This window comes from Falco peregrinus, chromosome 6 (assembly GCF_023634155.1).
Source record: "Falco peregrinus isolate bFalPer1 chromosome 6, bFalPer1.pri, whole genome shotgun sequence".
In the NCBI taxonomy this organism is placed as follows: domain Eukaryota; kingdom Metazoa; phylum Chordata; class Aves; order Falconiformes; family Falconidae; genus Falco; species Falco peregrinus.
In genome coordinates, this window is record NC_073726.1 from 22,211,363 (window position 1) to 22,229,133 (window position 17,771).

The following is a 17,771-nucleotide window of genomic DNA, read 5'->3' on the forward strand; positions in this document are numbered from 1 at the left end:
ATAAATATATTACAAAGGATTCTATTTTTCTAGCATTTAAAAAACATCTTATAGACAAAAATTCTAGTGGGGATACTGGCCACTGCTAAATGTAGATGTTACTGTTCTTCAGGCACTTGAAGCTGCCATAATGAACAGAAATCCCAGGAAAAAAACCATCCCCTTAACTCTATCAGAAAGAAACATCCAGAAAGAAAAGCAGATCTGAGCTATCGCCTTCCCTATTCCTTTGCAGTCACAAACTTCTCCTACGCTTGGGATGTGTCTGCTGCTTACCCCTCTGTTATCTACAAGGGAAGGCGAGCATTGAATTGGGCTGCCCAGCACAGCATGATCCTGTGATTCAGCCAAGCAACAACAGCAGCTGATAAACCATTATGGAAATAAGGGTTTTTTTCTCTTGAAAATCTGGTTTGGGTCCATGAGCCTATGCAGGCTACCTGTATGAACACCTCTGGAAATCAAAGGAGAGCTCAGTCAGACAGCCCCGGTGCACCAGAGCTGACACAAAACCCACAGCATGGTCTCCAATATTTTAGTTTTTCAGACTTCAAGCACACTCTGCACAAGGGCACCGTGGCATTACCCTTGACCCAGCACTGAACAATAAAATAAGACAGATGTCTTATTTTACTGAATTGAAACACTAGGAATTTCTGCATTTCACGAACCTAAAGCAGCATTAAAAATGAGCTGATGTCTATATAATGGAGCAGGATTACTGCTCTTTGGTTTAGCATGGTTAACAAATTACAAAATTCAACTGATTTAGAAACCTGGGAGCAGCACTTCAGATAAGCATCTTCAAGCCTGAACAATGCCATCAGGCGAGGGCTTTGCAGCCCTCATCTCCAACACCCTTTAAGCCACAGGACCTTCCTGAATTAAATCCAGCATAAAATAAAACCTCTACATTTCTAAAAAACAATTCTTCTAGTCCTCATTTCAGCCTGGTTAACAAAGGAGATTCAATTATAACCTTTGGCCAGTTGTTCCAATGGCTAAATATCAATTCTTTAAAAAAATACAGTCTGTCTAGCCTTGTCTTCCAGCTGCATTTAATACCTTCAGAGTAAAGAGCCACATGTGTTATCGAAATAGAACCCTGCATTGGCAAAACAGGTACAGACCACACAGCCAAGAAGAAATAACAGGCACAGTGGTTATGCTGATAAATCCCAGTTCAGCGAGCTCTCCCATATCCCAGCTTATTGGCTTCTGTAATTAAAACCCCTCTGTGGAACTTCAGTTCCTTTCACACCTTCAGTATTACACCAGATAGAATTGCATTACGTGACTTTATTGCCTGGATTTTCCCAAATATAAAATGAATTTGGCACTTCTGTTCCTCCCTGCGCAGAAGCACACAGCCCACTGTCCCTGTCTGGAAAGCAACACCAACATTCAAATTTTGCTTTTTTAATATACTTGAGAAGCCTCCTCGTGATTCCTCACGCCTTGTCAATCTTCTGCTGTTCAAAGACTAAAAAAATTCACCTTGAAAGAAAAAATAATCATGTTTCCAAACTTATATACCCCTTGCAGGAAGGTGGGTGCCCAGAAACAGCGGTGGTCTGCAACACCAGCCGATGCTCGAGAAACCAGATGTCCTGGGTCTGTGGCCAGGCACATCCCAGGGGTCTGCAGCGTCACGCAGCAGGGAGATACAAGGCCACGAGCAAGCCGCCAGGCTGTTTGAGACTTCAGGTCAAGGCCAGCATGATCCAATCTTATCCCCAGTGAAAAAAACAGTATTTTTTGCATATGTCAAAGTAAAATTCTGATTTCTTTATAGTCAATATTAGCACAGGGCTCAGCTCCTGAATCTACTCCCTGAAATTCTGTTGCAAGATATTTTCACGGCCATTTTAGCCCATAACGTAGTATCTGAGCCAACTGTCAAATCCAAAAGGACCCAGACACAAGACTAACATATGTCAGGGATCCTCAGACCAGCCCCAAATGCTCAGCACTCTGGTGCTCTCCCATCTCTTCTCCCCTTCTCCTTTTAGCTCAACTCTGAAAAACTCAAGCAAACAACGGCACCCAAACACAACAGACAGAGCCCCAGAAGCAGCGCAGTGATTGCCTTACACTCAGCCTCAGCAGCTGCTGAATCCATCCCTCATCTCCAACCTCAGGCTGATGCTGTGAATTGCTTTTATCTTTGAACTTTGCCACAGTGACAGGCTGGAGGACAGCTGGCCAGGACTGCCCATGGACACATGGCTGGCCAGGCTCACTTTCAACAGGTACTCACCAGACTTGGTGAGTTCACAATGGTCAAGGAGAGAGTCCTTTTGGAGCTGCCACATTTCAGACAAGCTCCTTTCCGGTTACCAGGCTTTGATCCTTCCTTCCCAGCTGCCTCTGTGACCATGGGCTGTTAAATAAGCTTTCTCCAATAACTCCAGCTATTGCTGGCATATAAATCGCCTGTAAAAACTTCAAAACGGGTATTAAGAAAAATTTGGAGGTATTTCTGACAGAAATGTCCCTACGGATTTATTTATACTCTTCAGGTAATTCCCAAGCTAGCAATAAATAAAAAGCCCTTCTTAAGCAACTAAACAACTACAATAGCTAGAACCACACCAGACCTTCTAAGACTCGTATTAAAAACTTTCTCAACTCAATTAATGGGCACATACTTTCCACAGCATTTAGAATAGAACAATTACGGACAAGGCGGCAGAAACGGGGACTCAACAGTAAGTGTGTTAGGAGATCCTACCAAAAAGCATGCCAAAACCAAAGCCAGAGAGCCCAGCTCTGCTGTACAAGCAACAATCTAAGCGTCTGGAAGTCACTGATTCAACAAAGACAGCAAAATTACTAATGGTTTTGTGATCACTAATGACTGATGATACTAAAAAGAAGCTATTTGTATGCCCCAAAATTACTGCAGCATATTCAGAAATTGTACAAAGCATTCAAGAGCTGAAATAAGATGGCTTGCGTGCCCTCAGGCAGCTCCAACGACGACTACCTGGACTGCCAATCAATATATATACATGAAAAAAAGCCACCCTGAAGTAGTATTTAGCAAAAACAAATATATACAGCAGCAGAACAGGTAAGGAAGACCTTAAAGAAATGTCAGGTTAGGAAATAAATAAAATTCTTAGTCTGTGACTGCAGCTATCAAATACCCAATCTATATCTCACTACAAAGAAGACATCTCACCAACAACGACAGAGCAGCTGAGTACCTCAGGAGATTTAATGTTATTCATGGAATTTTTTTCTGGGCACATGACAACAAAGTATTTCCAGAATGTTAGAAGAGAATGGGTTTAAATTCTAGCACTGACCACCAGACCGCTAAAAAACCCCAGTTAAGAGCATCCTCCAGATAGCAGGCACTTGTGGGAAGGAAAATGACGTGCTATCATATTATAAATAGCTCAGATATGATGCTACTATTACTTTATGAAAGGATTTTTATATAAAATTGAGGCTGTTCTACAGTCAGAAGCAAAAGTGCTTTTGCAGAGATCTACTGAAGCTCCCAAGAAGGAATGAGCCAAGTGCTGTTGTGATGTTATAAACAAATCATGAGCTGCCATTCCCATCTGTACGTAAGAGTCTGTGGCTTAAAGTTTGGCTTCCTCCAGTCCCCCTAGGATCTATCCGCACATAGTCTTGCTCACATGTGTAAGATTTGCTTTTACCATCTATCTAACTTCATACTGGAGTTCAAAATGTACTTTTGATGTTAAAAATAAGCAATAAAAGAACAAGCAAAAACCAGAAAGACAGCTCAAGTCCTTGTCACTGAGCTCTGAAGATTACCACCCAAAGGGCTTTGTCTTGATGCACCCGGCTTCTCGAGGCAGATAAAAACCAAAACCCCATACCAAAGTGCAGAGCATTTGCAGCTTGACATTTACCGCTGGGATGAAATAAGAGTTGGGTATTTACATGGCTGTAATGAGAGGAGACAAAGATGTAAACAAGGCGAGCCTAGGGACCTTCTTCACACAAAAAAACCCATCCCCACAAAAAAAAAAAAAGCGCTGTATTTCAGTTTTAACAAATGGGTAGATGAGAAGGCACTCATTTAGAGATGACTTGTAGTGTTTAGAAAATTATAATTGAAAACATTTGCAGAAAAATCCAGTGTATTTTTCATCATTTTACTGTTCCAGTTCCATCACTTTTCTGCAAGAAAAGAGGACCAATGCCTAGTGAGTTCTACCACACTAATGGCATCCAGAGGGCAGAGATCATCAGCTGGACAGGAGCTGTCTATAGAAGCTTTAAGATTCATGAAGATCCAAGAGTAGCAAGTCTTAAATAAATAAAAACCTTCACTCAAGGGAGGGGAAAGAAAAATGCAATGGAGCAGAATGAGTACCCCATGCCCAAACCATCCGCACCTATGTGAAGACTCCCAGCTCCATCCTCACAAAGCTCATCCACAAAAGCAGCCCCACACCCCCACATGAAGCACTCAAGATGATGTCACCCAAGCTCCTATACAAATACAGCCTTGATGCAAGAAAAAAGCCTCAATCCTGGAGCTGGGTGGAAATGAAGCTGGCAAGATGCGTCGTTCCTGCGCGTCTTGCAGCTAGGAGGAATGGGAGGCTGGAAACCATAATCGGCTCTCAAAGTTAAGAAGCATTGCCTCTTCTGCTCAGAAGAGGATGCAGTGCCCGAGAAGCAGAAGGATTTTAGGTAGGAGGACACATCTACCAGTCTTGGTGCAGAACCACCTCCCCAGCTCCAGTCCTATGGCAGGTCCACACCAGAAATCTCCAGAAGAAAAGGGATTGTTTCCTTCCTTGTGGACAGCTCAAGCTGTTCTTGAACCCATGTAGGAAGACCTCTTGCTGGCACTGTATCACCTTCTGGCCCCAGTACTATATAAAGTTACAGCTCCTGAGGGATGCAGCCAGTTCCTACCACCTACTCCTCCACCTGACCCACTAACTAGCAGAAGCAGCTTCAGTTCAGCTGATTAGACCCTGGAGATGGAGAGAGGGCAGTGAAACAGGCACCACATATTTTGAAAGATGAGGACTGGACAAAGAGACAAAGAATTGCCTAGACATCTTGAGAGCTACTCTCATTTAATGAAGCATGGTAGGAAGCATCCTTGAAAATCTGCACTTGGCTTTGATCAGCCTGAGGCTGAACACAGATGAGTATCCTACAGAAGTGCTCGCTGTGTCCCTTCAGTGCAGAACAAGAGGCACCAGACATGGAGTTTGGCTATGCACATCTAACCAAAGGACATGCAGATGGCTCTAAGCAGCTGTGGATGTTCCCTAAGCTCCAAATTCAGTTTAGAACTAGGTGGTCACCACCATAATGTAACCTCCTAGTACAAAGCAGGAGACCATGAGCAAGAGGGAGGGATTCAGAGCTGTATTACATCGGGTGCCGATGCTGGAGGGAGTTCATGACAGCTCAACTTCACTCATCCCAGCCAGAAACCTTCAATGACAAGCAAGTCCTTCTCAAGAAACCAGCTTGGGAAAAAGGAACATCCAGTCTATTCAATCTCAGCTAGTGGAAGAGTTACTGGCAGAACAAATCTTCTAGCTATACGGAAGCTGAAGCACCAGCCAGAGGAGCTCCTAACACAGCCTTAAATTTTATAAATCCTTTTCAGACAAAGGCTGGCTTGAGCCATAAAGCTGTGAGAACAGGGGAGGCTTCACGCTTGAAAGGCAGCCATGAAGTGTTTCTCTTACACCCCAGCCTTCCAACAAAGAGCTGTCTGTTTCCACTCTTCGGTCAAGTGGTACCTCCAAAGTATGATATGCCCAAGGTCATAATTCACAAGCCAAGCCAGCTGGCAAACCCTCTCAGCTATTGAGCAGCCTCTCCCCAGGGTCTTGTCCAGGCTTTTGAAGGACAGTTCTAATGGACTTCATGCACTGAGCTCAAGCAAGCCTTAGGCAAAGACAGTGCATTCAAAGTCAAGTCTTCTGCTCCACAAGGCTTTGAAGATGACTTCAGAGGGCCAGTCAAGGTAAGCATCTTCCAGTGGACAGCCTGCCAGCCAGACTTATGTTTGTTATTGAGAAAACAGATGGCAGCTTGTGTGCTGGAGATGCGGTTGTACCACGACGGGAGCCCAGCTACAATCCCTGAAATTTCTCTCCTTTTCCACACACCAAAGTGAAGGAAGGAATGGGCCTATTCAACGCCAGTCTAAGAGATGGATACCAAAACAGCACGAAGATGAATTACGAGTTCGTAGGTGCCGTGAGAATGAAGAGCTCCCAGCTCAAAAGGGAAGTATGTAGTGGATCCTTTGGTAAAACCTTGCCGCAGAGGCAGCATTTCCTTCTGAACTTCCACCAACATGTTCAACTTGCATTTTTTCCCCAATTTATAATCTCATGCCCCTTCCTTGAAAGGATTCAACTGCTGCCATAGGCAATCTTTACCATGGAATATTTACATCGTAGTAAGGAAGGCTCTGAGAAGACAGCTGAAAAACCTAAAACTCAGAATCACAGAATAACAAAGCAGCAAACCTGGAGGTGGCTGGTCAGACCCTCTAATCAAAGCAGAAGCAATTTAAGTCAAGCCCATTCAGGGCAGTTGAGTATGTCTCCAAGGATGGAGACCTTCTCAACCCTGGTCTTCGTTCCAGGATTTATCCATCCTAACGCAGCCCAAGGACAACTTGGTCTCCTAAACCCCAAACCACAACACTGCTTTCCAGCCGCTCATCCCAAGGGGGGGTTTCACATCCCAGGGAATGGACTTTGAATTGGCCTTTGCTGAACTGCCTGAGGTCCCCATAAGCCCATTCCTCCACCCATCAAGGTCCCTTGGAAGAGCAGCCCTGCCTCCAGAGTATCAACTACTCCTCCAGCTTGGCATCATCCGTGAACTTACTGAGGATGCATCTGTCCTATCATCCAGGTGATTAACATTCAGCAGCATCCATGCTACTATCGATCCTTTGGGAATGCCACTCGTAACCGGCCACCAGCTGGACTTCAGGTCAATGACCACTCCTGTTTGAGCCCTGTGATTGGGAGAGTTTCCCAACCATCAGGTCCATCTCTCTCCAGTTCGATTACAGGAACACTGTAAGACACTGCATTGAAAGCCTTGTTAAACATCAAGGAACAGGACATCCACTGCTCTCCCCATCCACCACACCAACTACCTTATCATAGGAGGGTGCTTGGTTGGTCAGAAAACTTGTGCCTTCTGGACTATCAGTGCAGAAGACATCATTCTTGCTTCTGCAGCCTTTTCTACCCATTGCTTTTGGCCAGATATGGACCGATTTCTTGATACAGATTGAACGCTTCAAAAACTCAGAACTAACATCACTAGAGGACTTGGGCCAAACACAACCCTGCAGTCTGGAGCATCTCAGTGAGTGGGGAATGAACACAGCCCCTTCTACAAAAGATCATTAAGATCTCCTTTTAGTGTGCTGGCACACAGATTCTCTTCCAAAGCTCTGTCAAGATATCATCACCTCTCAAAAATCCATCAATGGCTCAAGCAGGCTGCTGGAGGCAAGGTTCTCTCCAGCTCTGGTGAGGGCATCCACATTGCAAGCACCGCTCTCCAAACAAGCAGATCACCTCCGGAACAATGCTTGTAAATCTGTGCTTCCTTTGCATGTGCCAAAATGAACTTCCAGGCATGCCTCTGCAGCAGCCACTCATGCATGATGGCCCAGTACAACTGGCCAAATGCCCCAATAGACCAAAAAAAACCATGAGATGAAGACCAGTAACCCTGTCCTTGAGTACTCGCGGTTACTGGGGTAACCAGCGACAAGCATTCTTGCGAATCTGGGAATTTCTCATTTATACTGGTTTGCTGGCAATATGAAACACAAATTTTGGGTCAAGCTAAAGCCTTGTTGACCAGGATGGTTTGAGCGATGGCCATACCATCATTGCCACAGGACCAGATCTAAGCTTGAAGCCTTCTCTGAGCAGTAGGGTGGATGGAGACCCTCAAAGGTGACCCTTCCCACGATCCTGTGATGTTATTTCAGGCAGGGAAGGAGGAAAGTTATTTTGGTGTTTAGAAGAGCGATAAGCCTGATGCTCTCAAGCTATGTGGCCCACAAGCAGCTCAAATACATCTCCTGCACTGTGCCTGTGCCACACAGCAGCAGGAGGGAGTGCACAGTGGGGCAGAGCAGTGCAGAACTGCCAGGGTCGCACATGGATTTTGGCAGGACAAAAGGTCCCTATTGATTGGACAATGCCAGCCCATGCCAGCCTCAAAGCGACAGACAGCACCAAGCCACAAGCACATATAAAGGAAGAGCAACGTGGCCACACCAAATTTTGGCCATTCAAGACATCAAATGAATCTGTTTTTTACACCTTTGAGTAACTCAGGAGGGGGCAGTAAGAGCTGGCCATCTTGGATGCTGTAGCCAAATGGCACCCAAAGGTTCCCTTGACCTCTTGGCTGTAGCATGACATGGGGACTTTACATTGACTTCTCATCACCCTAAAATGAAAAAGCTTTAAACAGTGTGTGCAAACAAGAGGGAAGCCAGACTGTGCCTTCCCTTCTTCACCTCCTTGAAGAAATGATCTGTTTATTGTGCATTTTGTGGGTTCCTCTCCACACAAGCAGCACTGATCATGGGGTGCAAGGGGAGTGAGATTTTATTTCCCTTAAAATGATTTGGGAAAGAATACCAAAATAATTTCCAGCATGCTTCAATTGGTAAAAGGTGTTTTGTTGGCTTTTTTTTATTATTTTAATTAGGGGTTATAATTCTACCCAATATTATCACTAAATTAACTTTAGGGACAGATCAAAGGAAAACTACATCAGAATTAGTCACTTAAATGAACCCTGTCTGGCTACGAGCCACATATAATTTCCACCTCCTAGAAAGCACTTAATAAATCAACGTTAAATCACAAACCAACCTACACTTAATCCACACCAAAAAAAAATCCAACACACCAGCTTGCAGCTGCTTATCTGCACTGCACATTTCATGAACCCTCCACTCCAAAGACAAGCTAATGATGAAACACTTAAGAAAGCAGGATCAGAAAGCTGAACACATTTGAAACAAGTTTAACACCTACATTTGGTCCGACTCTTCTGCATTAAAGAAACTCCCAACTACTCTGGAATTAGCCTTTATGCAACTCCAAACATACAGCATAGGTTTGTCGGTTGAATGATCCTCAAATTCTGTGATTTAGGTAAAGTTGTACAGTTCTACAGCTGAGCTCTTCAGTGCTGTACAGGACACAGGCAAGCTCACAACTACTCTTCAAGATACTCTGTTAAGAGCATGCCTCATTCCCCTGAAATAATTAGCAGTTAACAGGCAAGAAACGATGCTGCAGAGGGAAGAGATGGACAAATCTGAACCACCCAAGCCAATCGCTACCAACAATCTTACCAACACCTCTCAGTAGCACCCTGTCAGCACTGCATAGTGACTCAGGCACACACAAACTAACATTTAAACTTTAGCTTCCCATCCCCACAACGGCTTTAACGTGTGACAACCATCCTGGCAAACAGCCAGATCTTAAGACAATACCACAACTCCAGAAATGCAAAAAAATAGCAGCAACCCAGTCCCACCAGCCCATCCCACCAGAGGCCAATGGTGCGGAACCAATTGAGACCGAACTGCTCAAGTATCAAACAGGAACAAATTGCATCTAATCAAGCGCTATTCTGGCTGGCAATGAGTATTTGAGAAATTTTAAGTCATTTGAACAGAGATGGTTTGTGAACAGAAGACAGACCACAGAAAGGACCTTCAGGTTATTAAATCCAGACTTGATCCAGCTTGAGATACAAGGAGACCTTATTTACAAAACAGGAATGATAAGCGAGTGTTTGGCCAGTACAGCCACTGCTTGAGGATTGGCGGATGACACTCCAAGCCTTTGGCTTGTCACTGTTGACAGTCAGCAAGCAGTTGGAGCAGCAGTCATTTTCCTTATCAACCCACCTAGAGAAGTCAGCACCAAAACCCACCACACACTCTGCTTTTACATTTTTATGTCAACCTCTGGGCACAAAATCCTCACTTGAAGCTCATCACTGAGGTTGTATGTTCCATAAAGCTGATGCCTTGCACACCACATCTCAGCAGCACGTCGTTAAAGAGAGAGATGGGATGACTGGTGCAGAAAAACGGCAAAGGAGTTTTTACAGTCTTCCCCTAAAAGCTACAGTCCCACGAGCAGGCTTCTGCCACACTGCTCGCTGCAGCTACAGGAAGGACATGTGCCCGCTGCTGCCTTAGCTCCCTCCCTGCAAGGGGAGGGAGGACACAGATCCCTAAGGATGGAGGGTGGCAGAATAACCTCCATATTATGTATTTATAAACTCTATATAATTGTATAAAATATAGGTATAATAAGAGTACTTGCATCTTCAGTGGTGCCTGGTGCAACGGCTCATGAGCTGTATTAGGAGGAGAGGACTTAAGTTCAGGAATGGCTTTCAATCTGAAAGGAAGCCAGCTAGTTCCTGGTACAGCTAAGGCTGCGAGTTACCTTTGCCTTCATAAGCTTCCTGAAGAATGCTGCTACTTAAACATCTAAGTTTCATCTCTTTGCACAAGAAAAATAAGCAGAAAGACCTTTACTTTCCAACACACCTTCCAGGCACTTGCTCCAGTGAACGTCCTGCAACCATTCATCAGCAAACTCCTTGCCAGCATATCCCAAATCATCTTACCATACTCCACAACATGCACAAGAAGAGTTTCCAGCTTTGAAGCTCTGTTTTGCCACAGGCAGCACTAATCCTGCAGCACCTCACCATGCTGAGCACGCAACACCAGTGACAGGCACGGAGCTAGCACTGCTTGTTAAGCACAATTCCCCCAGTCTCATAAAGAAGCAGCCAAAGCTTCTGTTACACTCTTTATGAAAAATGATGTTAAATCAGACCTCAGCCATCAGCTACCTGCAGCTTTAGACTCTCAATTACACACAATACTTATATCACAAGCTTTCATTTAGGCACAGGGATCAGACAACCTCGTACCTGCAGCGTGAAGTTGCTAAGAAGCAGCATATCATCATCCCTGTACACAGCAGTAGAACTACCAGGCAGTTTTACCATGACTGGGGCATGCTCGTACCCCACGGTGGCTGTGGGCTCCCACGTACCACAGGGTTAAGATCACACATGCTGACACCTGGCAACATCACCCATCCGAGCAGTTATCTTCTCTCAGTGAGAATGGGGGGACTGGACAGCCCAAGGCCTTGAGTAAGTCAAATTTGTTATCTGTTATGTTAATGCTATCAAAAGTACTCACATTCCTCTGGCTTGCATCTGAAAGTTGAAATAAATTCAGTAAAGAATAGTTTAAACAAGCTGAACACACTGAATGAAATCAGGCTGTGCCCCACAACACCTGAAAGTCTGAAAAACAACTGGAATTAATCCTTGGATGCAGCAAATAAATCTCTGAAAGGATCAGGCCAAATAAGCATAAATAAAAAGCAAGAAGTAGAAATGCTGTCAACCTGGAGTCCAGCTGGCTCACCGCTTGTGTTTAAAACACCCTTGTACATACAACAGTCAGTCCAGAGCTGGAAAGGGATTTCTGAAGGCATTTCTCTTGAGAAGAGATCGGAGAGATATTCCTCTCTGAAAAGCACAGGGATCCCCTTTGTTTACTGGTACTAGAGCTGAGGTGCTTCACACACGCTTATCTGCAAGGCAGGACAAAAGCAGCCGTGCAGAGAAACTGTTCAGCCACCAGAGACTGGACAACAGCCAGAGCCAGTCAAGGGGAGCAGCGCAGAGAGAAGCCTTATAGGAACACAAAGGCTAAACCCACGTAAGGACACCCATGATTTAGATTAAAAACAACCTGGACAACACAGGTAAGAGCCCAAAGAAACCACAGTGGAGCAAAACAAACCCCAAGACTTCCCAAAGACAAAGACATCCCATCCTTACAGGTGGTCAGGATATTAAAAAATAAAAGCCCAAATACTTTGAGCTCTCCTCTCGATGGGGCAGTTTATAGTAAGTGTGGGCAGCCAGAGTGCAGCCTGCAGACCTCTAATGCAGAGAAACCATCTTCAGCCTCCCGTCCCAGCACTGATAACAGATGAAATCCATCTTCTTCATCCTGTTGCATCCTTTGCCCATCCCTGTTTTTCCACTCTGCCCCAAATGCTGACCAGGAACTCCTCTAAGCACATTGCAAAACGCTTATCTACCCCACCAAATGATCCAAAGTAATTGTGGCACCATTAACTCCTGGCCCGCTCAGACAGAGACCTGGCAGCCCAGAGGCCTCAGCCAGTAAACATGGAGCACCCACCACTGTGACCACAGAATTGGGTTGTTCCTGGAACAAGAACAATCTCGGAAATAATAATCGCTCTCTTTGAACTGAAATGAGGTCTTTGTAGGGGCATAACCACAGCTGGCAGTGCCCTGATCCACTGAAGAACTGCCTGTAGGCCTGGACCCAGCACCGATCGGTGCTGAGCCACTTCATGGACCCAAATTCTCCACATGTGCCTCCTGAACAGCAAAGTCCCCTTCCTGAGGGGGGCAAATGAGGAATGTGGCTGTCTAAATACAGACACACAACTGACAGGCTTTTCCTTGCTTAGCAGAATTGTTTGCGGAAACAAATGCTGCTGCAAAATCTCACAGTTGGATGTAACCCTGTGCAGTGTGCTCAAGTAAATTACAAACAAAGGGGGGAAAAATGTGAGTTTGTGGTAACAAACGGTCTAACGATTTACCAGCCGGTGGGAAACTGAAAGAGCTGAACGGAGCTCTGTGAAACCTGCTTGGGAGGGTGGTGAGAGAGCTGAGGAGAGGAACTCTCTGCTCTGCTCCACAGGATTCAGGCTTTGAGATAAATGGCCCACCGAGGGAGGCAGGAGGCTCACTCCTCCAGAAGTCCTAACATGAGAGATAAAACTAACCAGACTTCTCCCAGGAAGGCATCAGCAGCCACCAAAGATTTTGGGGTAAGAGCAAAGGAGGAAAACTATGCCCCACAATGCCACAAAAAGGGCACCAGAGCTGCACAGGGAGTGATGCATCAGTACAAAAGATAACAAGGGGAAACAACAGGCTTTGGAGAGGAGACAAAACAAAGTCAGCCCCAGCTTTACAACTGAGAGGGAACAAATCTGTTTCCACCAGGACAATGCAAGGTGGGAAAACACACACTGACTCCCAAATTTAGCCTTAAGGCTAAAGTTTGGGGAGAAAGAGCTCGCCATCCATCTTTTACAGACTCCAGAGATGAGGAACAGGGGTTTGGCTCCGTCACAGTTGCCCTCCACGCCTTCGGCTCCCTCCCGCCGGCAGCGGGCCAGGAGGGTGATGCTGCCCCCGGGCCTGGCGCGGGATGCCCGCCGGCTCCTCACCTCAGGCGGCGGGAGGAGGCCGGGGCGAGCTGCACATTTTTCCCCGACACCTCCCGGCGCCGCTTCCTCTTTCCCAGCCTCCGTGAGGGCTGTGCCAAACATGTCAGCCCGTCCTTCCTGTTATTAAAAAGAAAAGCCGCGGAGAGAGCTGACAAAGGCCGGGCCCGGGGCAACCCAGAGCCGCGGGGAGGGCGGCCTTACCCCAACAACCCCCCCGCCGCCGCCGATGGAGCCCCAGGGAGCGGCCCGCCGCGGGGCCGGGCCCCCCCACTGGTCACCGAGGAGACGCGGCCGGTCGGCGCCCCCCGGGGCGGGGAGCCACCGGGAGTGCGCCCCCTCCCCACCCCGGCCGTGCCCCCCCGCCCCGCTCCCCACCAGGCCTCACCGATCTCTGGAGCTCGCCCAACCAGCAGCTCGCCCGCTCCTTGCCGCTGGGATCGGGGTCGTGGTAGAGCGCCTGCACGGCCTGGTAAACCACCTGCAAGCTGGGCTTGCCCCCACCGCCCTCCATAGCTGCTCTGCCGCCGCCCCTCAGCGCCACCCGCCGCTGCCACCCGCCGCCATCTCCTCGCCCTGCGCGCTCCGGTACCGGGACAGGGCGGTGCAACGGCCCAGCGGGCTCCCCTCGGAAACACGCGCCCGCTCCCTTCCGTTCCGCTCCCTTTCTGTTCCTCCTCGCACCGCTCCGCACCGCTCCGTGCTGTTCCGTTCCGCCCCGGCCCCGCTCAACTCTGCCGCCCCCCGCCTCTCCCCCCGGCACCGAGCGGCTCCGCCGGCCCCGCCCGCAGCAGGCCCGCTGCCGGGCTTCCGGGGGTGCGTCGGGCAAAGCGGCCCGGGTGCGCCCGGCCCCACGCGGAAGGGACGCGCCCGGCGCGGCGGGAAGGAGCCCACGGCCCGCCCCCCGTCTCCCCCCCCCCCCCCCGCCATCGGCCCGGCCCGGGGGCGGCCATCGGCCTCCCAGCTGCTCCACTCAGCTCGGCCGGGGGGGTCCTGCCGCAGCCCCGGGCCCGTAACCCCCCCGCCTGCTCCTGGTGCCCTGGGCCTGTAGGAACAGGTCACCCTTGTCTCCATAACCTGGTCTGGGGGAGCCCCGCTGCCCCCCCCAGCCCCATCAGCCTGGCCCACTGGGGTCCCACTGCCCCCCAGTACCTTTACTCCATCCTGGCGGGGTCCCACCTCCCACCACCACCCCAGTCCCATCAGCCTGACCCACCGGAGTTCCGTTGCCCTCCAGTCCCATTACTCCATCCCACTAGGGTCCCATCACCTACCAGTCCCCTTTTCCCAGCTCAGTGTGCCCCATTACTCCCACTGCTCCCAAAAGCCCAGCCCAGGGTGATCCCAGTCCCCCTTCCTACCTCCATTCCCAGCCCCTTGTTGCCCCCGTCTCCCTGTGGGGTAAGTCACCACCCTCCTGCACTGACCTCCCACAGAGTCCCACCAGCTCCCCAGCCCCACAGGGCTGCCCCAGTCCCCGCTTCTTGTGGCCTCAGCCCCACAGAGGCTTCTCTTGGTTTTTTTAGGAAAGGGGCTGACCCACCAGACCTGCCCCTCTGGAGCCCTTCTCCCACCAAAAACTGGGGACAGATAATGAGACAGGGCAGGGGGGGGCAGAGGGCTGACCCCAGGGAAGAAGATGGGAGCGTGGCAGGATGCTCCGGCAGTGCCAAGAGCTGGAAGGGTCAGCATGATCTCTCCCACCCATGAACAGAGCTCTGTCACCTCCCATGGTCAAAGAGATGAGAACTTCCATCAGACAGGGTCACTTTTGGGGTAATCCAGACCTTTTTTTGACCCCTCTCTGAATACCCAGAGTTGGGAGGATCAGCAAACCTGTGGATCAGCGGGAAAAGAGCTGCCACAACAGCACAGGACTGGGGGCTTCTCTCTGCCCCACTCCTGGAATCCCCATCATGGTCATGCCATGGCCAGGATGCAACCCTCAAGTGCCGTGGGAAGGGGTTTGGCTCTGGTTTATCCCCTTGCCCACAGGGATGAAGCTTTGGCTCAAGCGATGGGGGGCAAGCAGAAACCCAAAATTAGGGGTGATGCTTTTTTCCTGCCTCCCTCGTGTGTTCCCCCCGGCACACGCCTCCACAGGGGGACTGGGGCTGGGTATTTCTGCATGAGACAGCCCAGCCAGCCGCTGGCACGGTGCCAAAATCGCCAGCCCTGCTGATTTTGCTGTCCAGGACAGAGCAGCCTGCACACAGGGTTTAACCCTCCGGCTCATCTTCTGCCGCTGTTGGCATTTCTGGCTGGATGCATTGATGGGAAAGGGTCAAATCCAGACCCCAATATCCAACTGGGGACCCGCCGTGAGCCAGATCCCGCTTTCCCAGGACTGAGCTGTCTCCAGTCCCACACTCCAGCTCCAAACATGGATGTGGGGCTGATCCAGACCCAGATTTAGTACAAATACCAACTCTGTTAGGAAACCAGAGCCCCTCTGTTAAAAACCAAGTGATCTGGCACAAAAAGACCCCAACAGAGAGGAGTGAGCCCCAAAACAGAGCCATTTATGGGGTCTCCTGGAGGAACAGGGTTTGGGACAGGCCAGTCAAACCAGTTACTCACACCCAGAAACTACGGGACACCCACCAATTATTATATAATATAAATATATTAAGCATGAGTATATTAAAATCCCAGACCATAAGTTCATTGAGCACTTGGGTGGCAAATCCTCAGATGCAAAACCCCAGGGTCTCCATGGATAAAACACCAACCGAGGGGTCTACCACCTTTCTGTCGCAGGCTGTGCCCAAAAGTGACTTGTGCAAGACAGTGTCGTGTTGGCCCTGAAGCCACACTGTCCATAATTCCTCTTATTCAGGATGAAGAATGATGGGCTATTATCCAGTAAACTCATTCCCCTGTCCATAAGCCAATCAAATCCCACCAGAACTGGTGGGGTGAAAATATATCAACATCTAAATGGCATTTTAATGGGAGGGAATTCCTCCAGTAAGTTCTGGAGCAGGTGTAACCACATCCCAGCCCATCTGGAAGGGAAGAGGGTATCCATCTCTGGAGGTGAATGATGGAGACCTAACCAAATGGTTTAATTTTCAGGCGTAACATGGCTGGTGGTGTATTCCCTCCCACACCTCTCAGCAGACACCCAAGTTGAGGTCACCCTTCAATGAGAAGGAGCTCCTACAGGTCCTGGGTTCTTCAGGACTTGCAGGAGCTTGTAGGGATCCTGGCAAGGCCAAAGCCCAGGGTGCATTATGACTGTGCACCTGCAGAAGTGCAGCTTCTGAGGACAGGGATGGATGGTTACTCATGGCAAGGCACCTCGTTTATTGATACACAACATTTCACAACATCAGGCTGTGACCCAACAATACATGGAGACCATTCAGCCTATGTAGAGGACTCACAGGAGGATGCCAACACAGATTGTGGCAAACAAGCTCCTCAGTAAAGCCTCATTAGCTTCTAAATGATCTGGGTCAACCTTGGGGTGGCAAGGTTCCCCATTGTGGTGGTCTCCATGGCATAAACCTCTGCTTGCTCCTTCCCTGTTGGATACCAGACCCATCGCTGGAGATCGACCCTTAAAATACAGACCTCATTCTCCATCCTTGAAAGATGGGGAGACTCTGCTCCTACTCCCCAGGGAATCCCACAGCCCAGCACAATCCAGAAGATGCTTATGCTCATGGCACACCGTAACTGGATCAAGGGGGACACCTGGGACACAATGGCTTGGTCTGACAACACAGGTCGAGGGCATGGATCAGGGATCCAGGTGGAAGCACCAAGCAGATCCCTTGTCCAAAGGATGTCGAAAGCATTGATGTTGATCTCCCACGCAACACACTCACCCTCCCCACCTCTGACGGCATCATGGTGGGCTGGCAACATGTGAAATATGTCATTTTCCCATATCACAGGTGGCAACGTCACCTTGACAGTGTGACCACTCCTTTAGGCAACTGGTAGACTATGACTGTTCTTCATCGTCTGATCTGGAAAGCTTTTGATGGCAACCATGGTATAACCTCAACTTCAGGTATAAATGATGATCATCTGTTGTCTGTTGGACAAACTGTCCAGGCTAATCATCTGCAATAAGACTGTTCTCCTTCCAAACACCTCTTTGAAGCTCCATGTGGAAGGTGGTCAGCCATCAGGGGAATGAACATCTCATTTCTGAGCAGCAGATAGGCAAACCAGCTGTTACTCAAGTTTTCTGCTCTGGATCCTTGGTCCAACATTATTCCTCATCCCAATTACTTGTTTGGCAATTAGCCTGGAATCAAAAACAACGTGTGGGCAATCAGGAGTACCAGATTAAGAAGGGTGTTGGGGGAAAACTCTTTTAAAAAGTTTCCTTCCCTTCTCGTAATCATTATTGTATAACCATTAGGTCATACCTAGTAATGACAATAATGCTCATTCCCTTAT

General features: G+C 48.5%; 1 protein-coding gene across 2 annotated transcripts in view; it reads right to left on the reverse strand.

Annotated features, from left to right (window-relative positions):
- The window catches only part of TNPO3 (transportin 3), a 44,806-nt gene extending 30,777 nt beyond the window's left edge, over positions 1-14,029 (reverse strand). Inside the window, exons 1-2 of one of the 2 annotated variants that reach the window (XM_055807779.1) lie at positions 13,741-14,029; positions 13,356-13,472 (exon numbers count right to left, since the gene is read on the reverse strand). In XM_055807779.1, the coding sequence (XP_055663754.1) occupies positions 13,356-13,472; positions 13,741-13,866 (243 nt within the window). In that variant the 5' untranslated portion in view covers positions 13,867-14,029. The remainder of the gene's footprint in view (positions 1-13,355; positions 13,473-13,740) is intronic. The other variant, XM_055807780.1, reaches the window with a different exon arrangement.
- Between the last annotated feature and the right edge of the window lie 3,742 nt (positions 14,030-17,771).